General features: G+C 45.3%; 1 protein-coding gene across 1 annotated transcript in view; it reads left to right on the forward strand.

Annotated features, from left to right (window-relative positions):
- The window catches only part of LOC143785775 (putative methyltransferase DDB_G0268948), a 93,219-nt gene extending 72,803 nt beyond the window's left edge, over nucleotides 1-20,416 (forward strand). The window contains exons 5-7 of the mRNA XM_077274897.1: nucleotides 13,682-13,782; nucleotides 19,050-19,187; nucleotides 20,138-20,416. Of these exons, the coding sequence (XP_077131012.1) occupies nucleotides 13,682-13,782; nucleotides 19,050-19,187; nucleotides 20,138-20,225 (327 nt within the window). The 3' untranslated portion in view covers nucleotides 20,226-20,416. The remainder of the gene's footprint in view (nucleotides 1-13,681; nucleotides 13,783-19,049; nucleotides 19,188-20,137) is intronic.
- The last annotated feature ends 4,945 nt before the right edge of the window (nucleotides 20,417-25,361 follow it).

Consider the following 25,361-nt stretch of genomic DNA (forward strand, 5'->3'; position numbering starts at 1 on the left):
CCGCCAACCCTAACAATACTAGCGCCAGGGTCTGGCTAGTAAATGGCGGACAAACAACAATCCTTGCGGTAAATCCAGCAGCTGGAGGGTAGGTTGGCGGCTCTCGAGCATACAACCTCAGCTGTGGATGTTACCACAGTTGCTGTTCAAGCTGCTAGCGTGGCTGCAGCAACCTTGTCCACTGCCATCCCTGTTCCGACTCTCTCACCTCCCGCTGCCAGAAAATTTTTCTGGCGATAGTAAATCTTGTAGGGGTTTCATGAGCCAGTGCTCTATACACCTCAAGCTCCTGGCCGCACGTTTCCCCACAGAGGGGGCAAAGGTGGGATTTATTATGTCTCTCCTGTCGGACAGGGCGTTGGAATGGGCTACGCCGCTGTGGGCGCGTGGCGATCATGTGGTGCAGAGTGCTCCGCTTTTCCTGAGCACTCTGAAACAGGTCTTTTTAGGACCTCGAGTCACCCATGATACGGCGCTCCAACTGTTGGCATTGACTCAGGGCTCGTCCTTGGTCAGCCATTTTGCCGTCCACTTCCGTACCCTAGCATCTGAGCTGGAGTGGTCGGATAAAGCCTTTATCCCTATATTTTGGAGGGGGCTGGCTGACCACGTGAAGGACGCTCTGGCCTCTAGGGAGATTCCCACCACACTGGAGGAGTTAATAGCTGTGTCTACTCGTATTGACCTCCGTTTTCATGAGCGGAGGTTAGAGCGGGTCTAGTGTAGGCAGAGGTTTTGGCTGGCTCCCACCTTCGCCAAACCTGTGGAATCTCTGGTCCAGGTCCCTGAGTCACATGAGGCCATGGAAGTGTCACGAGCGGGATCTAAGTCCCGGACCGCTCGTGCACTCAAGGTCTGTCATGTTTGCCAGCAGTCAGCACATCTTGCCACCAGATGTTCCCAGCGGTTGAGGAAACATCAGCGTCTAGTGGTAGTAGGTGGAGGTACACTAGACACGGCGACGTTTGCCTCCAAATTGTCCTTTAAGGGGACAATTACAATAGGCTCATTCACTCACACGGTAGAGCTCTGCGTGGATTCTGGGGTGGAGGGCAATTTTATGTCTTCTGCCTTCGCCCAACATCACGCAATACCCCTGGTAATGCTAGCTCAACCAGTAACCGTACGAGTGGTGAATGGGTCGACACTGCCCTCACAGATAACACACCAGACCATACCTTTCACTCTGTCCATGTCGCCATCTCATCAGGAGATTATATCTCTGCTCATCATTCCTGAGGGAATTGATGAGGTCCTGTTAGGGATACCTTGGCTACGGTACCACTCTCCTCATATTGAGTGGTCCACTGGCAGAATTTTGGGATGGGGTGAATCTTGTGGGGGTAGATGTCAGAGGGCAAGCGTTCAGGTAGCTACTACTGAGGTACCAGCAGATCTCTCCTCTCTCCCTAAGCAATATTGGCCCTATGCGGACGTGTTCTCCAAAAGGGCTGCGGAGACCCTTCCACCTCACCGCCCCTATGACTGTCCTATTGAGCTCTTGCCTGGTGCTGAGCCTCCCCGAGGGTCGAGTCTATCCGTTATCTCTCCCGGAGATGGAGGCAATGTCACAATACATTCAGGAAAATCTGGCAAGAGGATTCGTTAGAAAGTCAGTGTCACCTGCAGGGGCTGGGTTCTTCTTCGTGCAGAAGAAGAACGGGGAAATATGTCCATGCATTGACTACAGGGGTCTTAACGCCATCACCATTAAGAATAAGTATCCCCTGCCCCTGATATCTGAGCTTTTTGATAGGCTTCGGGGAGCAAGGGTATTTACTAAACTAGATCTGTGGGGTGCTTACAACCTGATTCGCATCCGTGAGGGGGACGAATGGAAGATGGCTTTTAACACCAGGGATGGGCAATATGAATATCTATTGATGCCTTTTGGGCTCTGTAATGCCCCAGCCATTTTTCAAGACTTTGTAAACGATATCTTCCGGGATATGCTTTCCACCTCGGTCGTAGTCTATCTGGATAATATTCTCATCTACTCTCCAGATATTGACTCCCACCGGAGAGATGTTTGCAGAGTCTTCGACCTCTTACGAGCTAACTCCCTCTACGCCAAGTTGGAGAAATGTGTGTTTGAGCAGGAGTCCTTACCTTTCCTGGTGGATGGCCCCCAGATGCAGGGCAGTGGGGTACTCGGTACCAGGTCCCTTCTGTCTCAGTTCTGGGGATGTCACGGTGGCCCGACCCGGTCCGTGGCCCTGCTAAGGGGCGCCCAATCAAAGGGTAGAGTTTGTCAAGTGTTCGTGATGCCACCTGTGGTACTCGGTCAGGATGACCGACGCTGCTAGGGGTCCACTGGGGTGATGGAATGGCAGCTAGATGGTATACCTTCCCACAGGTGAAGTATGTCCCCAGGGCCTCCCAGTAAGGTAGATGATGATGGTGTAGGTCACAGTAAATAATGAGGACACAAGGTTGCAGTCTCTTTACCTTTTTACTGTAGACTTCAGCATCCACAATCCAGAGCACTGATAACAGGGCTGGCTGAATCCGGCCGGTCCGAAGGCACATCCAGAGTTCCCTTTGCAGGTGGAAATCAGTAGCCTTCCTACTTGCGCCTGTGTGTTGTAGTACCTCCCTGCTGAGCACCACGGGATAGTCCTCACAACTGTCGTGTATATTTCTGATATTCTCTCTCTACGTCCCCCAGATGATATGGATAGGACGACTCGTATGATGGGGTAGGCCTGGAGCTATTTTATAGGGACCCTAGAGATGCCCCTCTCCCACAATTTGCCTCCGTTGTCTTCATTAGGTTAAAGGTTGGGCAGCCAACTTGGAATTAACTGTCCTGCCGTAGTTTGAAGTAATGCTTAGAGTCTATTACTCCCTCGGTGTTCCGGCCACCGGCTACGCGCCTCAGAAGGATGTTGCCGATCTTAGGGCAGAATTCCTCCCAGTATTATCTCCTTGTGCTGTGATCTCATTTCTCACTTCTCTACAATACACTCCGCTTCTTGTCCTTTCTTAGAATTATGCAGCAATGAGGTGCAGGCGCAGCTCCGTAACGTTCTATCTCTCGCTCAGTCTCTGCCAGGATCCCACCCCTGACAGGGACCTCTGTCTGCAGCTCAGATGTTCCTCCTTCTCCCCCTGTCTGCCTGACAGGTCTTTCCTGGGTCTCACCCAGTAGCGTTCTCCTCTAACTTCCTATCCAACCCCTAGTTTTACCCGAGTGTGAGGAGTGGCCTAATACATAGAACCCTTTGCTCCCCCTGGTGGTTGGAGTGGGAAGTGTAGTGTGTGACTGTGATACCTGGTCAGGTGAACTCCTTTAGTACCATTAGACGTACCGTCACTCCCCTTAGTGGAAGAGCGACAATACTGCAACGACCAGGACTCTGGGGCGCTGCACTGGGCTATATCATCTCTGCTCAGGGATTGGCTATGGATCCTGCCAAACTGCAGGCTGTGATGGACTGGCAAGAACCCCATTGTCTTAAAGCGTTGCAGCGCTTTATGGGGTTCATTAACTATTATCGCCAGTTCATCCCTCATTTCTCAACTTTGGTAGCCTGTCAGGGTTCCCAATGGCAAGGGAACGTCAGAGAACATAAATAACAGAACAGCTCTTGGGTGATGGAATCTCGAGCTGACCGTGAGCTAAACCTACCACACAACTAACAGTGGCCGGGTGGCGTACCTACGGTTTATCCCTAGACGCCTAGCGCCAGCCGGAGGACTAACTAACCCTAATAGAGGAAAAGACAGACCTGGCTTACCTCTAGGGAAATTCCCCCAAAAAGGAGACAGAAGCCCCCCACATATATTGACGGTGAGTTCAGAGGAAAAGACATACGCAGTATGAAGGTAGGTTCAGCAAAGCGAGGTCCGCTTACTAGATAACAAGAAGATACAATAGGGAACTTCACGGTCAGCTGAAAACCCTATTAAAATACCATCCCGAAATTACTTTAAGACTCATGTGTCAACTCATGACACCGGAGTGGCAATTTCGGCCCACAAGAGCTTCCAGCTACAGAAAAATAACATAACTGTGAACTGGAACAAAAATGCAAAACAAACTTAGGACTAAGAGTCCAACTTAGCTGATAGTAGTCTAGAAGCAGGAACATGCAACAGAAAGGCTCTGGTTACATTGATGGCCGGCACTAGAATAACTGAGCAGCAAGGCTAAATAGGATACTCCCATATCCTGATGGAAACAGGTGAACAGAGAAAGTGAAGCACACAAGTCCAGTACCACCAGTGACCACCGGGGGAGCCCAAAAACCAAATTCACAACAGTAGCCCTCACCAAGAAGGAAGCAAATCCCAAATTGTGGTCTGAGGAGGTCTCCAAGGCCTTCACTTCTATTAAATCTCATTTTGCTAGAGCTCCCATCCTACAGCGCCCCGATGTAGATAAGCCATTTATAATGGGGGTGGATGCCTCATCCGTTGGTGCTGGAGCAGCCCTCTTCCAAAAGGATGCTCAAGGTCGGAAGCATCCTTGCTTCTTCTTTTCCAAAACCTTCTCACCTGCGGAGAGGAATTATTCCATGGGGGACAGGGAGTTGCTAGCAATGAAGTTGGCCTTCTCAGAGTTGAGACATCTTTTGGAGGGGGCTCGCTTTCCCTTCCAAGTATTCACAGACCACAATAATTTGGTCTATTTACAGACCAGCAGTTAAATTCTCGCCAGGCCAGATGGTCCTTGTTCTTCTCCCAGTTCCATTTCACCCTCCATTTGCTTTCTGGGGAGAAGAACATTCGTGCCAACGCTCTCTCTCGCTCTGTTGTATCATCTGAGGAGGAGGAAGAGAAGCCTCGGCTTATTGTCCCTTCTGAGAGCCAGAGAATTTTGGCCCCGGTTTCACTAGAGTCTGTGCCTCCGGGCAAAACTTTTGTACCATCAAGTTTGCGTCCAGAGGTTCTCTCTTGGGCTCACTCATCCAGGGTGGGTGGACATTTTGGGACCAAAAGGACATCTGAGCTACTGGCGAGGACATACTGGTGGCCGCATATGGCCCGTGACGTTGCAGACTATGTTGGGGCGTGTGTCTCCTGCGCCAAGAACAAGTCTCCTAGTCCACGGCCAGCTGGTTTGCTTCACCCCCCCACAACAGGCCCTGGGAGATAGTCGGGATGGATTTTGTGGTGGGCTTACCCAAGTCTTGTAGCTGCACCATTATTTGGGTGATCACCTACCATTTTTCCAAAATGGGGCACTTGGTGCCTTTTCCATGGCTACCTTCTACCCCGTGTCTGACGGCATTGTTTATCAAACATATCTTTTGCCTACACGGTATGCCGGACAAAATTGTCAGTGACCGGGGTCCCCAGTTTGCATCTCGATTCTGCAGAGAGCTTTGTCGTCTACTCAGCATTGAGTTGAATCTCTCTTCAGCTTATCATCCCGAGACGAATGGGTTGGTAGAGAGGGCCAACCAGACCCTGGTCACATATCTACGACATTTTGTTTCTGCCAGGCAGGATGACTGGGCATCCTTGCTACCGTGGGCGGAGTTTGCGCTTAACAATGCCGTAGCCAACTCCACCGGTCAGACTCCTTTCCTCCTTAATTACGGCCAGCATCCGCGGGTTCCTGTGCCTATGCCCATGTCTTCCGCTGACTCTAGGGTGGCAGACTGGGCTGTGGAGGCACGGGACATTTGGGATCGCACTCAGGATGCCGTCCGGGCCTCCAAGGAGAGATTGAGGTCCTCCGCCGATCCACATAGGTGCCCTGCTCCGACCTTTGCTCCTGGCGACTTAGTGTGCCTCTCCGCCCGTAACATCATGCTGCGAGTTGAGTCCACTAAGTTTGCACCTCGCTACTTTCGTCCCTTCAAGGTCCTCGAACAGGTTAACCCTGTAGTCTACCGTCTGGCCCTTCCTCCATGCATAGGTATCACCGACACCTTTCATGTGTCCCTCTTAAAGCCCGTATACATGTCCCGGTTTTCCGAGTCATCTGCTGGGACATCGGGTTTGTCTACGGATGATTACGAGGTGAACGCTATTTTGGGGTGCAAGGTGGTACATGGCGAAAAATTTTATTTGGTGGACTGGAAGGGTTATGGCCCAGAGGACAGGTCCTGGGAGCCTGTTGAGCACATTTGAGCTCCACAGCTCATTGCTGCCTTCGAGCGTAGCGAGGCCCCGGGTGTGGGGGTAATGTTAAGTGTCGAGTTCCCTCCTCTGCACAGGGGGAATCTCGAGCCATCTCCGCTGCGGTCTCCCATTCCTCTCCAGCCGCAGTGGAGCCTGCTCAACGGAGACGTCGGTCCCAGCGTCTGACTCGGGCTGATAATGGGCGACTGGTTACTACTGTTCTTCCAGGCTCTGCCTTTGTAGCCAGCACAGATCAGCAGCAAACAGATCTTTCTGGGACTAAGTCCTGCTTTTCCCATACTGGGCATGCCCACAGGACGACCTCCCATTGGAGGTCAGAGGTCACATGCGCAGGTCCTGAAGCGGTTCCTGTTAGACCTCTAGGAAGGTCCTCGAGTGCTAAAACTATAAAAGGTTTGCATGGCCGCATGGCCATGCGCTAGTATCAAACCAATGTTAAAGAGCTCAGCGCCAGTGTGGTCATGCTTGTATGTGGTCAGAGTTTCGCTGAAATAAGCCCCTAGAATACTGGCACCTCCGGTGAGGAGTTTGTATGTTTGGATTCAGGGCCTTGGCTGAAATAAGCCCTGGAATACCGGCACCTCCGGTGAGGAGTTGTTTATCTGCTATTCTAACTGCATGATCACAGTTTTGCTCTGTTTGGTAGCTGTGTTCCTCTGTAAGGTTAACAGGGCACAGCATCTTGTTATTCTAGCAAATCTGTGATGTAACAGAGTTCGCTAATACCGCCATATCGTACCGCCTATTACTAGCAGCAGGTTGCTCTCCTGCACGGTGAACCCCGGGTTGCGAACGCACCAACTGTCTCATATATATATATTCGGTGCGTTCCGCCAACTCTAACATATATGTATATGTGTCTATCCTCAGACATGCATTCAGCTGAAAAATGTGCTGGCAGGCTGCTCTCTCGCACGGCCCAGTAGCACCATCTGCAACCGCGACTTTTACGTCCCTGCCTGCTCATCTCTGCTAGTATCCAATTCCTTCTCTAAAATACTGTCCATCAATCTCTGATGATGTGATCTTTATATTAACAGTAGCTCTATAAAATTTGAATCCTCCTCTCTCCCACTTTGTCTCTCCCTCCCTTACTCTCTTTATTTCTCTCTCCCACTCTTCTATGAAATAGACTTAATGGTTTATTGCCATCTTCATAGCTAGGTGCTTGGAAAAACAGCACTTTTGCAATGTACTGCTTATTGAAATTTGCAGCCATTATCTGGGTATTAACAATATTTTTTGTTTACAGCTCATTTACTAAGAAACCAACCATCGCTGCTGTCTAGATTGTATGCACGGTGCTGAAGCTAATGAATAGGCAATTCCTGCATGTCCTGCGTCTGTCTTACAGACGCAAAACCTGCAGCCATGGGGACTCAAACATAGTGTCGGACTGGGGTGCTAAGGGCCCACCAGTAACATTGACTGTGGGGGCCCAATTTTAACCTGCATACAAATATTACACTACCCTTGTTCACAAATTTACCTATATCTCTATATGATAATAAAATAGGTAGTTTGGTTAATGAATGATGATATGCTGCTTTATTATGTACAGAGTGAATAAAATGAATTACCGTATGCCAAATAATGCCCATATAGTGGGGTTGGGGGCCCAGATATGCACAGGGGCCTACCGGGGGATTCCCCTGTTACCCTATGGGCCAGTCCAAGCCTGCTCAAACATATTACTCGACTGGGCCGGCTCCAGGTTTTTGAGGGCCCCAGGCGAAAGAGTCTCAGTGGGCCCCCCTTTAACACATACCATGATTCATGATCGCATATAACACAGCCATGTAGTATATAACAGCCCACGTAGCATATAACACAGCCACGTAGTATATAGCACAGCCCACGTAGCATATAACAGCCCACGCAGTATATAACATGGCCCACGTAGTATATAGAACAGCCATGTAGTATATAGCACAGCCCATGTAGCATATAACAGCCCATATAGTATATAGCACAGCCACATATTATATAACACAGCCCACATAGTATATAGAACAGCCATGTAGTATATAGCACAGCCCACGTAGCATATAACAGCCCATATAGTATATAGCACAGCCACATAGTATATAACACAGCCCACGTAGTATATAGAACAGCCATGTAGTATATAGCACAGCCCACGTAGCATATAACAGCCCATATAGTATATAGCACAGCCACATATTATATAACATGGCCCACATAGTATATAGAACAGCCATGTAGTATATAGCACAGCCCACGTAGCATATAACAGCCCATGTAGTGTATAACACGGCCCACGTAGTATATATAACAGCCATGTAGTATATAGCACAGACATGTAGTATACAGCACAGCCCCCTCCCCCCAAGAATGGCCTCATAGTCCAGTGCTCACTGTTATAGTTGCAAAAAAAAAAAAAACACTACTCACCTTTCAACGTGCCCACGCTGCTCCCTGCTCCGGTCTCGGCGGCTGCCACTGCACTACCTGACACACAGCGAGTGCCCGATGACGTCATCGCGCACCCGCAGCGTCAGTGTCAGAGGCAGAGTGGGGAATGATGGGAGAGGGAGCGTCAGGTTACGCTCTTCTCCTCCATCATTTGCTTTGAACTTTACCGGCAGACACTGGTATAGTTCAATGCGGCGGCGGGGGAGTTGGCGCTTGCGACAGGCGGGCCCCCCTGCCTCACAGGGGCCCCATAGCAGCTGCATGATGTGCCACTAGCTGAGGGCCCCTGGGGGAGTGGGGGCCTGTTGTGAATTAGAATTTTTTGGCTCCCTCTTGTGGTCACTAGTGATATGACTCTGGGATTGTCTTTCCTCAGTTTGGCACCCACCTGGGTCGTTAGTCCAGGGGTGTTGCTATATAAACTTCCTTAATTCTCAGTCTGGTGCCTGGCATCGTTGTAATCAGTTCCTTTCTGTTTGCTCCTGTCTGCTGGTCTTGGATCTTGCAAAATTAAGCTAAGTCCTGCTTCCTTATTTTTGGTTAATTGCTTTGCTCTTTTTTTTTGTCCAGCTTGTACTAATTGTGATTCCTGTTTTTGCTGGAAGCTCTAGGGGGCTGGTGTTCTCCCCCCGGGCCGTTAGACGGTTCGGGGGTTCTTGAATATCCAGCGTGGAAATTTTGATAGGGTTTTTGCTGACCATATAAGTCATCTTACTATATTCTGCTATTAGTCAGTGGGCCTCTCTTTGCTAAATATCTAGTTCATTCCTACGTTTGTCTTTTCTCCTTACCTCACCGTTATTATTTGTTGGGGGCTTGTATCCAACTTTTGGGGTCTTTTCTCTGGAGGCAAGAAAGGTCTATCTTTTCCCTTCTAGGGTTAGTTAGTTCTCCGGCTGGCGCGAGACGTCTAGAACCAACGTAGGCACGTTCCCCGGCTGCTGCTATTTGTGGTGCTAGGATTAGATATATGGTCAGCCCAGTTACCACTGCCCTATGAGCTGGTTTTTTGTGTTTGCAGACTTGGTATGTACTTTTGAGACCCTCTGCCATTGGGGTCATAACAGTATGCCAGGCCAAGGTTGAATGTTTAATGCATTGCAGAAGTGGGATTACAAGAAAGGAAAGTCTGAGTTTTGTTTTTTTTTCTTTCCTCACTTTTTTCCTCCCCTTTACCTCTGAGTGGCTTGTGCTTGCTGCAGACATGAATGTCCAGACTTTGATTACAAGTGTGGATCAGCTTGCTGCTCGTGTGCAGGGCATACAAGATTTTGTTACCAGTAGTCCAATGTCTGAACCTAAAATACCTATTCCTGAACTGTTCTCTGGAGATTGGAGACCGATTTAAGTTTAGGAATTTCAGGAATAATTGTAAATTGTTCCTATCTCTGAGACCCCGTTCATCTGGAGACTCAGCTCAGCAAGTAAAAATTGTTATCTCTTTCTTACGGGGCGACCCTCAGGATTGGGCCTTCTCGCTAGCGCCAGGAGATCCGGCATTGGCAAATATTGATGCGTTTTTTCTGGCGCTCGGATTGCTTTACGAGGAACCCAATCTTGAAATTCAGGCAGAAAAAGCCTTGCTGGCTATTTCTCAGGGTCAGGATGAAGCTGAAGTGTATTGCCAAAAATTTCGGAAATGGTCCGTGCTTACTCAGTGGAATGAGTGTGCTCTGGCCGCAAATTTCAGAAATGGCCTTTCTGAAGCCATTAAGAATGTAATGGTGGGTTTCTCCATTCCTACAGGTCTGAATGATTCCATGGCGCTGGCTATTCAAATTGACCGGCGTTTGCGGGAGCGCAAAGCCGCGAATCCTCTGGTGGTGTTGTCTGAACAAACACCTGATTTAATGCAATGTGGTAGAATTCAGACTAGAAATGAACGGAAAAATCATAGACGTCAGAATGGGTTGTGTTTTTACTGTGGTGATTCTACACATGTTATATCAGCATGCTCTAAACGCCTAACTAGGGTGGTTAGTCCTGTCGCCATTGGTAATTTGCAACCTAAATTTATTTTGTCTGTGACTTTAATTTGCTCATTGTCCTCCTACCCTGTTATGGCGTTTGTGGATTCAGGTGCTGCCCTGAGTCTTATGGATCTGTCGTTTGCCAGGCGCTGTGGTTTTGTTCTTGAGCCGTTGGTAAATCCTATCCCTCTTAGAGGTATTGATGCTACGCCATTGGCGGAAAATAAACCGCAGTTTTGGACACAGGTAACTATGTGCATGACTCCTGAACATCGGGAGGTAATTCGTTTTCTTGTTCTGCATAAAATGCATGATTTGGTCGTTTTGGGTCTGCCATGGTTACAGACCCATAATCCAGTCTTGGATTGGAAGGCAATGTCTGTGTCAAGTTGGGGCTGTCAGGGAATTCATGGTGATTCCCCGCCGGTGTCTATTGCTTCCTCTACTCCTTCGGAAGTTCCTGAGTATTTGTCTGATTACCAAGATGTATTCAGCGAGTCCAGGTCCAGTGCTCTTCCTCCTCATAGGGACTGTGACTGTGCTATAGATTTGATTCCAGGTAGTAAATTTCCTAAGGGAAGATTATTTAATCTGTCTGTACCTGAGCATACTGCAATGCGTTCGTATATCAAGGAATCTCTGGAGAAGGGGCATATCCGTCCATCCTCTTCCCCTCTTGGTGCGGGATTCTTTTTTGTGGCCAAGAAGGACGGATCTTTGAGACCTTGTATTGACTATCGGCTTCTGAATAAAATCACTGTTAAATTTCAGTATCCTTTGCCTCTGTTGTCGGACTTGTTTGCCCGGATTAAAGGTGCCAAGTGGTTCACCAAGATAGATCTTCGTGGTGCGTACAACCTTGTGCGCATTAAGCAAGGAGATGAATGGAAAACTGCATTTAATACGCCCGAAGGTCATTTTGAGTACTTGGTGATGCCTTTCAGGCTCTCTAATGCTCCTTCAGTGTTTCAGTCCTTTATGCATGATATTTTCCGGAAGTATCTGGATAAATTTATGATTGTTTATCTGGATGATATTCTGTTTTTTTCTGATGATTGGGACTCGCATGTAGAGCAGGTCAGGATGGTGTTTCAGGTTTTGCGTGAGAATGCTTTGTTTGTTAAGGGCTCAAAGTGTCTCTTTGGAGTACAGAAGGTTCCCTTTTTGGGTTTTATTTTTTCCCCTTCTGCGGTGGAGATGGACCCAGTCAAGGTCCGAGCTATTCATGATTGGACTCAACCCACGTCAGTTAAGAGTCTTCATAAGTTCTTGGGTTTTGCTAACTTCTACCGTCGTTTTATCGCTAATTTTTCTAGCGTTGTTAAACCTTTGACGGATATGACCAAGAAAGGTTCTGATGTTGCTAACTGGGCTCCTGCAGCAGTGGAAGCCTTTCAAGAGTTGAAGCGCCGGTTTACTTCGGCGCCTGTTTTGTGCCAGCCTGATGTCTCACTTCCCTTTCAGGTTGAAGTGGATGCTTCTGAGATTGGGGCAGGGGCCGTTTTGTCGCAGAGAGGCCCTGGTTGCTCTGTAATGAGACCATGTGCTTTTTTCTCTAGGAAGTTTTCGCCTGCTGAGCGGAATTATGATGTTGGCAATCGGGAGTTGTTAGCCATGAAGTGGGCATTTGAGGAGTGGCGTCATTGGCTCGAGGGTGCTAAGCATCGTGTGGTGGTCTTGACTGATCACAAAAATCTGATGTGTCTCGAGTCTGCTAAACGCCTGAATCCTAGACAGGCCCGCTGGTCATTGTTTTTCTCCCGTTTTGACTTTGTGGTCTCGTATTTACCAGGTTCAAAGAATGTGAAGGCTGATGCTCTTTCAAGGAGCTTTGTGCCTGACTCTCCTGGAGTCGCAGAACCAGTTGGTATTCTCAAAGAGGGAGTTATCCTGTCATTGTACCTGTGGTTCCTTCTGTTGAGCCTCCTGCTCCGGTGTTGGTTGAGGGCGAGTTGGAGTACGTGGTGGAGAAGATCTTGGATTCTCGTCTCTCCAGGCGGAGGCTTCAGTATCTGGTCAAGTGGAAGGGCTATGGTCAGGAGGATAATTCCTGGGTGGTTGCCTCTGATGTGCATGCGGCCGATTTAGTTCGTGCCTTTCACGCTGCTCATCCTGATCGCCCTGGTGGTCTTGGTGAGGGTTCGGTGACCCCTCCTTAAAGGGGGGGTACTGTTGTGAATTAGACTTTTTTGGCTCCCTCTTGTGGTCACTAGTGATATGACTCTGGGATTGTCTTTCCTCAGTTTGGCACCCACCTGGGTCGTTAGTCCAGGGGTGTTGCTATATAAACTTCCTTAATTCTCAGTCTGGTGCCTGGCATCGTTGTAATCAGTTCCTTTCTGTTTGCTCCTGTCTGCTGGTCTTGGATCTTGCAAAATTAAGCTAAGTCCTGCTTCCTTATTTTTGGTTAATTGCTTTGCTCTTTTTTTTTGTCCAGCTTGTACTAATTGTGATTCCTGTTTTTGCTGGAAGCTCTAGGGGGCTGGTGTTCTCCCCCCGGGCCGTTAGACGGTTCGGGGGTTCTTGAATATCCAGCGTGGAAATTTTGATAGGGTTTTTGCTGACCATATAAGTCATCTTACTATATTCTGCTATTAGTCAGTGGGCCTCTCTTTGCTAAATATCTAGTTCATTCTTACGTTTGTCTTTTCTCCTTACCTCACCGTTATTATTTGTTGGGGGCTTGTATCCAACTTTTGGGGTCTTTTCTCTGGAGGCAAGAAAGGTCTATCTTTTCCCTTCTAGGGTTAGTTAGTTCTCCGGCTGGCACGAGACGTCTAGAACCAACGTAGGCACGTTCCCCGGCTGCTGCTATTTGTGGTGCTAGGATTAGATATATGGTCAGCCCAGTTACCACTGCCCTATGAGCTGGTTTTTTGTGTTTGCAGACTTGGTATGTACTTTTGAGACCCTCTGCCATTGGGGTCATAACAGGGGCCCTAGGCACTGGCAGCTGCCTGCCCCTAATGCCGGCCCTGAATGGGCCCCCCTGTCTCGCCAGGGCCCCGGCACTTGCTCGGGTATGCCGGGTGCTGACGCCGGCCCTGACTCCCGAGATACTCCTATAACACCCGAGCATGCTCAGATTAAACAATATCCGAGCATGCTTGCTCATCACTAATTGTGGCCAATTCGACCATGTTAAAAACATTATCAGTATTTTTTACTTTTTTTTGCAGGTGTGGGATACATTGGTACGGCATTCTGAAAAAAGTGCACAAGAAATGGTTTCTCGGTACCAAAATATATTTGAGGCTATTACACTAAAAGACAAGGAACAGTACGTATTTTTATTTAATGTTCACTCCTCCATTCATGCAAAAAGGTTTTATAAGCCAGTTTTTTTAGAGATACCTTTAGAATTATTTTTATGTTTGTATTTATAACTAAAGTTATTATATTCAGTTACAATTCAGGTCACAATGTTCAGCAAACTTTTGACATGTTTTGGACTTTTCATTGACAAACTGAATACATTATAACAATAGCCACGTTATTATTATACCTCTAGATCACAAAACATGGTGCAATGGAGAAGGAAAATCACACAGGTTGAAGTCACAGACCTGGACAATAGTTTTCTCTCTCTACAAATTTTCCTAGAACTTATGTGTTTTAGATGGATTTTCTACATATCTCACTGTTAACATTGTATAAATAAAAATAAATAAATTGTATAAATTATTTTTTTTTTTTACTATTTATGGATTTCTACTTTAACCTCTTCATTACCAGAGGTATTTTAGTTTTTTTGCGTTTTCGTTTTTTTGCTACACTCCTTCCCAGAGCCATAACGTTTTTATTTTTTCATCAATATGGCCTTGTGAGGTCTTGTTTCTTGCGGAACAAGTTGTACTTTTGAACGACACCATTGATTTTAACATATCCTGTCATGGAAAACGGGAAGACAAATTGAAAAAAGTGCAATCCCACAGTTGTTTTTTGTTTTGCTTTTTTACTAGGTTCACTAAATGCTAAAACTGACCTGACATGATTCTTCAGGTCATTACGAGTTCATAGACATCAAACATGTCTAGGTTAAAAAAAAAAAACATTACTTTTTTCACTTTTGCATGCTTCAATTGTTTCCATGGGAGACTAGAAGCTGCCATAACCCGATCGGCTCTGCTACATGGAGGCGATGATCAGATCACCTGCATGAAGCAGAATACTTAACTTGGTATGAGCCCCGACCACTGGGTGGCGCTCTTAGCAATCCGGCATTGACAACCATAAAGGTCTTCTGGAGACCTCTGGTCGTCATGCCAACCTGGTTGTCATGTGCTGTTCCAGGCACATGTAAGCTATCCAAAACAGCTGACATGTGCCGGGAAACATGTGGGCACAGCGACAGAGCCCACATCAAAGGGAGGGAGTCTGACATGGGCATACAATTACGCCCAATGTCAGAAAGGCGTTAAAGGGAACCTGTCACCTGAATTTGGTGGGACCGGTTTTGGGTCATATGGGCGGGGTTTTCGGGTGTTTGATTCACCCTTTCCTTACCTGCTGGCTGCATGCTGGCCGCAATATTGCCTTGCACTGGCGTGTACTCCAGAGGACAGAGAATGAACTTCAATCCAATATTTCTCTGCTGCGTTACCCCTGTGCTGATTCTCTGCGCCGTCTGGACTTTCCCGGCACGGGGGTGTATTACTCACAGGCAGTTCTGAAATATAGGAGACACACTCGGGCTTAACTTCAATATGAACTTGTTTACTCAGCACAACTTGCTCCAATACAGGCACCTCGGGTATCACAGTCAGTATCTTCTTTTCTGTCCCGGCTCTGTCCACTCCTTCTCTATATTCCACCCTAGGTCGGACCGTATCTTCCGGTCCTGCAGAATCTGTTCCATCCAGAATTCTTGTCTCACATGGGGGAGTCCTTCACCGCTTCGCACTGGTTTTAAGAACTGCTGCCCAGACAAAGACCTGCCACATCTTGCTTGTACTACCCATACTAACCAGACTTCTCTCTTTATAGGGACAGATTTCTATCAGCCGCATCCACAGAGCTTCCATGCTTCTTCCTCCTAGAGGAAACTTCAATGTAGCTTTTCTATGCTGGGCCCCTTTTTTTATCGCTGTGGGGCACCGCGACTTCTGGCCAGGCAGCCCTGTGAGCTGCACGGATGCCAAGTCCCTGACTAGAACCAGGAAACCTAACTATTCTTATGCCACTTTGTATCCATATTTTCATTGAATTTAGTGATATAAATTTCTTGAGAAAAAAATTCTTCCTCAGAATAGTGCCGGCCGCGTCTGCGCAGTAGCATTTATCAGATTGCCGATAGATGGTACTGCGCAGGCGCAACCAGCGCCATCGTGGTGGACACAACTTTTTTTGTAGTCTAGCAAAATGGCGCCGCTGGTGGCACCTGCACAGTAGCATCTATTGCATTCCAAATCATGTTACTGAGCAGGCGAGGCTGGCGCCATTTTGAGGAAGATTTTTTTTTTCTCAAAAAATTTATATCACTAAATAAAATAAAATGAATATAGATAGATCCAATCATGCTACAGTGCAGGCATCGCTTCTAGCGCCTGCATGATGAATGTATTTTTTTTTTTCCTCAAGCAATAAGATGTTCACTATGTAATATTGGGGGCAGGTCAGTGAGGGATCAGTGACTTGTCAGCAGTCTGCATTATGAATATCTAATCAGAGCACCACATGAAGCCCCGCCCACAGGCCACCCTGTAACAGGAGAATCTCATTAACTGAAAACTGAAAATAAAGCTTAAACAACCACAAGCCAGATTTCATGAACCAAGGTATCATTTTAATTAGTATAACGGTGCCGACCTGACACTGTCTGTAGGTTATTCAGCTCAATCTTGCTGACAGGTTCATATTAACCCACCTTGATTCGGAGCTTGTTTGTTATGTGTGACAGATAAAGAATCTGTCAGGTAAGGTACTGGCTCTGCACATACAGTGGGTATGGAAATTATTCAGACCCCTTTAAATTTTTCACTCTGTTTCATTGCAGCCATTTTGGTAAATTCAAAAAAAGTTTTTTTTGTTCACATTAATGTACACTCTGCACCCCATCTTGACTGAAAAAAAAACAGAAATAGGCCTTGATTTGGAAAGGAACACACCTGTATATATAAGACCTCACAGATCACAGTACATGTCAAACCAAATGAGAATCATGAGGTCAAAGGAACTGGCCAAGGAGCTCTGAAACAGAATTGTGGCAAGGCACAGATTTGGCCAAGGTTACAAAAGAATTTCTGCAGTACTCAAGGTTCCTAAGAGCACAGTGGCCTCCATAATCCTTAAATGGAAGAATTTTGGATCCACCAGAAGTCTTCCTAGACCTGGCCATTCAGCCAAACTGAGCAATTATGGGAGAAGAGCCTTGGTGAGAGAGGTAAAGAAGAACCCCAAGGTCACTGAGGCTGACCTCCAGAGATGCAGTAAGGAAATGGGAGAAAGTTCCACAAAGTCAACTATCACTGCAGCCTTCCACCAGTCGGGCCTTTGTGGCAGAATGGCACGACGGAAGCCTCTCCTCAGTGCAAGACATATGAAAGCCCACATAGAGTTTGCTAAAAAGACACATGAATGACTCACAGACTATGAGAAATAAGATTCTCTGGTCTGATGAGACAAAGATAGTGTCAGGACTCTGAACATTTTTTACCTTTTGTGCATTACTGCCCTTTTCCAACATGGCGTCTTTGGTCTCATGTGCACTTGTCTTCCTGCTATAAAACTCCACCCCAGCCTTCAGTCTGTGCTAGATTATTCTGCTTTGCATCCAGCTCCTGATTACTCCCTGGCCTTGCACCTGCACCTGCTCCTGTGAACCTGTGTTGGAGATTCTGCCACTCTGCTCGGAGTTCCTGCTGCATACACCAGTGTTCAGTAATCCTCCTTCATCTGCTGCTCGTGTTACTTCCATCTGCATTTGCTTACATGTAAGCTGTTTCTGCTCTGCAAAACCTGAGACTATTAACCAGGCCTCCCTGGTTGAGCTAAGATATGATTTGAACTGCCTAATAGCATATCTATCTGTGTCTGGACTAAGTCAAGCATCTATTCGTGTCAAGTTTCCTCAAGAATAACCGTGCTTCATAGACTTTCTGTTTGTTTGCATCTACCTCTGAAGTTTCCTATTGACTGCTAAGCTGCATTTATTATTTGCACCAAGTGTTGTGGACTTGAGTTTCTCTCTGCACCTGCTTGAATCACCGTGTGATAATATAAACTTTACCACTTATAAAACTGTGTCCTGTTGTCTTGTTGCACCCAAAGAGTCTCCTGAATTATCCCCTATAATTATTACAGATAGACTTTTCCCGTGATTATTATAAGCGGTATGTGTGGAGAAAACCAGGCATTGCTCATCACCTGCCCAATACAGTGAAACATGGTGGTAGCAGCATCATGCTATGGGGGTGTTTTTCAGCTGCAGGGACAGGACAACTGGTTGTCATTGAAGAAAACATGAATGCAGCCAAGTACAGAGATATCCTGGATGAAAACCTCTTCCAGAGTGCTCTGGACCTCATACTTGGCCGAAGGTTCAGCTTCCAACAAGACAATGACCCTAAGCACACCGCTAAAATAGCAAAGGAGTGGCTTCAGGACAACTCTGTGACCATTCTTGACTAGCCCAGCCTGAACCCTGACCTAACCCAATTGAGCTTCTCTGCAGAGACCTGAAAATGGCTGTCCACCAACGTTCACTATCCAACCTGACGGAACTGGAGAGGATTTGCATGTTTTTATATACATGTATTTTTGGTGCTAATATTAAAGGGAACCTGTCACCCCCAAAATCGAAGGTGAGCTAAGCCCACCGGCATCAGGGGCTTATCTACAGCATTATGTAATGCTGTAGATAAGCCCCCGATGTACCCTGAAAAATGAGAAAAAGAGGTTATATTATACTCACCCTGGGGCAGTCCCGCTGCAGTCCGGTCCGATGGGTGTCACGGTCCGGTCCAGGGCCTCCCATCTTCTTACGATGACGTCCTATTCTTGTCTTCACGCTGCGGCTCTGGCGCAGGCATACTTTGTCTGCCCTGTTGAGAGCAGAGCAAAGTACTGCAGTGCGCAGGAAAGGTCAGAGAGGCCCGGAACCTGCGCACTGCAGTACTTTGCTCTGCCCTCAACAGGGCAGACAAAGTACACCCGCGCCACAGCCACAGCGTGAAGACAAGAAGAGGACGTCATCCTATGAAGATGTGAGGCCCCGGACTGGACCGCGACGCCCATCGGATCGGACCGCCCACGTAGGTGAGTATAATCTAACCTCTTTATCTCATCTTTCAGGTTACATCGGGGGCGTATCTACAGCATTACATAATGCTGTAGATAAGCCCCTGATGCCGGTGGGCTTAGCTCACCTTCAATTTTGGGGATGACAGGTTCCCTTTAAATGCGTACTCATAAATGTGCTCAAAATTCTCACTGAGCATTAACTGAATGAAGCAACACACTTTGTTATTACCATGTTGATTACAAATATTTAACTTTGTGTCCTTTGCCCAATATAATATCTCACAAATACCTGTTCTTCTCTTCCAGTATCACAGATTTGCCGATCAAGATTCAGATGTCTGTTCCAGAAATTATTGGATTCATGCAGTCAGTTGTTGGATTTCAGCAATTCAAAGAAAAAGACGTGAAAAGAGCAGAGCAATTTGTAACACTTACTGAAAAAAGGTGCAATATAAATTAATAAATTGTACTAAAGAAGTAACACACAGAATAGCACCAATGTTCCTTAATCCTTATATTACAATTTTCAGGGATTAGAAATATTAAATGTATAATGTGAACTAGAAAGCTACAGAAGTCCAAGAAAACACGTAACCTGAATTTCCATTAAATTCTTTTGACCAAATTCTAGAGCCGTACTGATAACGGAGAATTATACGGGGTGTCCCTAAAGTCTGGACACATAGGCAAAATTACATATTTTCAAGAAACAAAAATGTACTAAAAACATTTTATTCCATTGGAATATTAAATAACTTCTTCAATATGAACTCCATCTTTTGCGATACAAAGGATGATGCGCTTTGCAAAATTCACATGAACTCAATGTAATAAATCCACATTGCCGTCAATTTCAGCACATTTATCCTAGTTAATGAGAATCCTATGTGTCCAGATTTTAGGGACAAACGTTATTTGAAGGGGCTGTCTGGGACTGATATAGGTGGGGGGCTGTCACGCGTCACCCACCAATCAGCTGATATTTGCTCTGGAAGAGGCATTTAGACAATTGTGAACAAGCATTGATAAAAACTCCTGATTATCTTCCCGTGTAAACATGCTGCCGATCTTTCAATGAGCAATCAAAACGCTCGTTCATCAGATAGCAGAAGCAATCGAAGTACTGCAGCTTCTAGTCTCCCATGGAGACTATTGAAGCATGCAAAAAGTAAAAAAAAAAAGACCTCTGGTCATTAAGAGGTTAAAGCCACAGCATTTTACAGCTATAATCACAGTCCCCATTAGGGCTCACAATCTAAATTTCCCATCAGTATGTCTTTGGAGTAGTGATCTAGTGCTTTTTGTAGCAATTTACAGGATATTACAATATAAAGTTTACCAAAAAGCATTTAGCACATTTCTATGATGTTATTAAATTTATCTTATTGTTACAGATTCCGAGAGATCCTTGGAGAAAAGGCTGATTCTGTCCGAATGAACATGCACCTCAAATATTACTGTGTCTTTGCTTGCAAACATTAACGTGGAGAGTGGGTTTAATTTTTTATTTCATTTAAATCATGTTAAATCTCTAGTATAATCTGTAAGGCTAGCTTCACACTAGCGTTTTGAGGAGCTGCGGAGGGCTGCTGACTTCCTCCGTGAAGCCCCGCCCTCGGCCGCACCTCTGCCACTAGCTCCGCCTACTTCTCCATGCGGCCTGCATGCGGCCTGCATGCGGCCTGCGTACCTATCCTTAACATTAGGTACGCAGGTCGTGCCGCTGTATGCGGATGCTTCCGCATGCGTCGTTTTGACGATGCGGCGACCAGCGTAGAACGCAGCTTGTAGCGATTTTTTTTTCTCCGCATCGTCAAAATGACGCATGCGGAAGCATCCGCATACAGCCGCACGACCTGCTTACCTAATGTTAAAGATAGGTACGCCGGCCGCATGCAGGCCACATGCAGAAGTAGGTGGAGCTAGCGTCCGAGGGCGGGGCTTCACAGAGGAAGTCCGCAGCCCTCTGCAGCTCCTCAAAACTCTAGTGTGAAACTAGCCTAAATTAAACAAGAATACCAGGTCCAAAATATTACCCATATAGTTAAGGACTCACATAATGTGCAAAACACGGAGAAACAGAGTCAAAATGTACTAAAAATGTAAAGATTTCATTAATATTACAAAAAAATACATAAACAATATTGGATTTGTATGGGTACAGGGTGACTTGATCCATAGGCGAAAAAAGAGAGGCCGGAGAATTGGTCAGGACATAGTGGCAATATGCGAACAACAAAATAGTTTTATCCAATTAAAAAATTCCCACAAGAAATATATATCAACTGATACTCTTAAATTCAGTTTCTACTGTATGTGAAATGGTAATAGGAAGATAATCCAATAGAGGAGCAGTGATACGATGTCTGTTATAAAGTATTAATGAATGTATGCTGAACGCAATACATATGAAAGAAGGGAGTGCAATCAATAAAGAGAGTAATTACCCATTGTGTTTGTAAATCCTGCCAAAACTGCCGCTATGTTCCCAAACGTGCGTTTCACGTTAATATCGCTTCCTCAGGGGGCGTGGCTTGAGTGTGACAGCTATCCAATATAAATATCGCACTGTTCCAGTCACATGACCGGTCAGCAACCTATCAATTGTTTTGTTTGCGCGCATGCGCCCATCCCGGACGCCAAACTCCTCCCATCCCCTCCCTCATGCACGTCACATGAGGCGGCTGGTGCCAGGCCGCATATCAGAATATTTTTTTAAAAAGATATAGTGGTATAGTAAATTTATCAAGCTAACATTAACCTAATACCTAAAATCAAATTTTATTTCAACCATTAAAAACATTTTGAGGAGAAATTGCCACTGTACCTGCAGCTTGCACAAAAAGTAATTTGATAGTATATAAACATGCAAAAAAAAACCTAAATGGCCCTACCAGACCCTAATGAACCCTTCCTATCAGCGGAGGTTGGCACTCTAGCTTGTACTCAATATGGTGCCTCTGCTCACCGACGGCTTACCCTGGATGCAACCTGGTAATCCCTAGATGAATAAATAAATGCAACCTGTCGAATAACAAATAACCCAATAAGCAGGAAAAAATGGTGCTGTATAGATTAGGAAGAGAAGTAAGGGGGGGAATAATGGACCCAAGAAGGTGATATCTTATCAATTATTGAAAACACTCGTCAATCTTCTACTTCTCAGGAACCAAATATAAACATCTACAATCAAATAGATATATAAACCAAGAAATCAACTAACAAAAACAATTAGGATACCCAGACAAAGATAAGATGGTTCAAGGGCGAAAAAGGTGAAGAGATAAAAGGCCTGTTCTAACTCCACTCACCCTAAATTGGTTTTCCCTGCCTTGCTATTGAGGTTGGCACCGTAGATATAAACGCAAGTGGCGTCCCCGCTCTCATCGGCTCACCCTCAGTTACCCTTCACACTTACCCTCTTAACTCACCAAAAAAATGATAAGAGTAGCCAGAAGAGATTGAGGGAAACCGTGTGTGCAAGGGATGCCTGAAACATGGGTGCTAGGGATAATCAAAAAGCCCAGATCCCACAAAAAAATGGTGAGCTCAAGGGTAATAGTGGGGAGTCCAACCTGTACCAGGAGCAATAATGAGTGCAACACACAATATTTGCTTGGAGCAGACACATGTGCCAGTCCACTGGGCTTTTTACTCTTGCAGATATGGAGTCATACCACCTCCAGCTCAGCATTGGTCTGCTCATAAATCAACCGGCACCCAAGACTCACACTTCACTCAGAGCCAAACATTAAAGGTGGCATTATGTTACACCTCCCTTAATGTGTTCCCCATCAATGTCAAATAAAACACTATGTCAATATTGCAACCTTCCCCTATTGCACTATACCCAAAGCAGCAAAGCAGCACTCAAACAAAATTAGATCTTATCTTATCAACGCATTTCCCTTCCATGATGCCAGTTCATCAGGAGGCGAATGGATCGGCCAGTACCAGAGGATACACGACATACGGCAGTCAGGACATCCTGGCCGCACATCTGGCAGACACAAGTGGGATGACGAAAGGGATGCAATAAGTGGTAACACAAGATCCGGCGCATGCATACCCGGCATGCGAGACGCAAGGAAGTGAAGTGATGTGTTAGTAAGTGTGCTGAAGAAGTACAATTGTCTTATTCAATATAGCAAAATATTTTAATGTGATAATGATAATGTGATAAAATATATTCTAGTATAAAGTCCAGAAGTGCCATGAACTATTTAAATAATGATATCATATCCTAATGTGTTTGGTTATATTGTGGACATTGCATAATCAATATAATTGACATGAGGTGTCCCTATATATGAGAAAGAAATAAAAATACGCTAATAACATTAAACGCCTTGGATTATCCTGCAGAGAATACAAAAAATACAACACACAATAAAGTAAAAGAGAAGGAAAATTAGGGGTGCATTCTATTTTGTATAGAATCCTTAATTCCACAATGGGATTATGTTCCTCCTTTTTTTTAAAGACATTTTCCTTCTCTGTTCCACCTATAACCCATCAGGCTATTTTAATTTACAGTTTAGTCCATTTATTATGTTATTAATATGTTTTGTTTTTCTTTAGCTACTTGTTATGCAGTTGGAATCATTTTGGCTGCATGTAATTTCAGTGTGCTTGTTGGTGGAGGGCCATTTGTTGGACATTTGAGGCAGATGGGACCATTCGCAGGAAATGAAGAGAATGAAGATTTTTATTCCAGTATATATATACACATGTACATAAGGACTATTAATATATAAATCTCTTCAATATTTTCCTGCGATATGCCATAAATGTATTTGACTCATTTACATGCCCACCAATTTTTCCATGGGTTTTCCTTTATTGTGTGTTGTATTTTTTGTATTTTCTGCAGGATAATCCAAGATATTTAATGTTATTAGCGCATTTTTATTTCTTTCACATATATACGGACACCTCCTGATAATTATATTGATTATGCAATATCCACAATATAACCAAACATATTAGGATATGATATCCTTTTTAAAATTTAAAATTTGTTGGTATATTGAATAAGGCAATTTCACTTCTTCAGCACACTTACTAACATGTCACTTCACTTCCTTTCTCACATGCCGGTTATGCATACGCTGGGTCTCAGGTTCCCGCTTTTTGTGTCCCTTTCGTTGTCCCATCTGTGTTGGCCTGATGTGCGGCTTGGCACTGGCCTCCTCACACGACCATGACGCGGGCGAGGGAGAGGATGGGAGGAGTTGGGGTCCCAGATGGGAGCATGTGCATGCGCGCAAACAAAACAATTGATAGGTTGCTGACAGGTCATGTGACCGGAACAGCGCAGAATATTCTATGTGGGGGCTGCATTATACCCTATGAGGAGGCTGCATTATATTCTGAGGAGGCTACATTATATTCTATGGGGGGCTGCATTATACCCTATGAGGGGTCTACATTATATTATATGGGGGAGCTGCATTATACTATATGATAAGGCTACATTATATTCTATGGGGGGGCTGCATTATACCCTATAAGGGGGCTGCATTATATTCTATGGGGGGCTTCATTATACTATTTGAGGTGGCTACAGTATATTCTATGGGGGTTTGTGCATGAAAATGAAGGTATCCAGCTCAGGAACTAAAATCAAAAGTCTTTATTTGGACAAGTTAAAAAATAAGCTGCTTGACAAACTGGTGCATACTGAAGGAAGGGATGTCTTGAGTAACTGGATGCGTTTCGAACACGTATAGTGTTCTTAGTCCTCAGTTTCAAAATGAGCAATCTTGCCACAAGTTAAAATACGCTCCAAACAGGTGGGAAACAGAGTGAAATGATTGCTCCACAGACTGAAATTAAAAACCCTTCAACCTTAAATTTACCTACACATTTGATAAAAAAAAGCATACATTTTTTATATTTATGTTTGTCCAGTACTCCTTTTGCTACTGTCAGTAGTTGCACTTACCGCAAAAAGACTGCGGGAAATACTATACTTCATGCACGTAGCTTCCACCCACCACATACGATTCACTCAATTCCAGTGGGTGAGGTCATTAGAGCAAAAAGAAATTGCAGTGACAATGTGACCTTTGACAATGAAAAAAGGAACATCAGCGAACGTCTCAAAAACAGGAAATATCCTGATTGGACTGTGAACCGTGCCTACAATATAGCTGATAAAAAATCAAGAATTTAACTTATTACATCGATTTCTGAGTCAGATTCTAATTGTCAGAATCAAACTAAAAGGCACAACATTAAATTCCCTTTCAGAACAACCAGTTTTGCTTCTTACGTAGAGTACTCATTTCAGGTCAATTTCTGATATAGTTCACCGCAATTTGAACATTTTAAGAGACAATGATATTATGGACACTATACTAAAAGATGGCATTAGAATTGTATCCAGACGTGCTTCAACTTTAGCTAATTCGTTATCCCCCAGTTTTTATGATGCTTCTACAACAAAAAACTCCTCTACTTGGCTGTCCACCACAGGGTTTTTTAGATGCCGACAATTTCCCTGCAAAACATGTTTACGCTCTAAGAAAACATCTGTTTTTTCCTGCTCAAAAAATCAAAAGAATTTTAAAATAAAGAATTTTCTTAATTGTAACTCAGATCATGGAATATACA

This window comes from Ranitomeya variabilis, chromosome 7 (genome assembly GCF_051348905.1).
Source record: "Ranitomeya variabilis isolate aRanVar5 chromosome 7, aRanVar5.hap1, whole genome shotgun sequence".
Lineage (NCBI taxonomy): Eukaryota > Metazoa > Chordata > Amphibia > Anura > Dendrobatidae > Ranitomeya > Ranitomeya variabilis.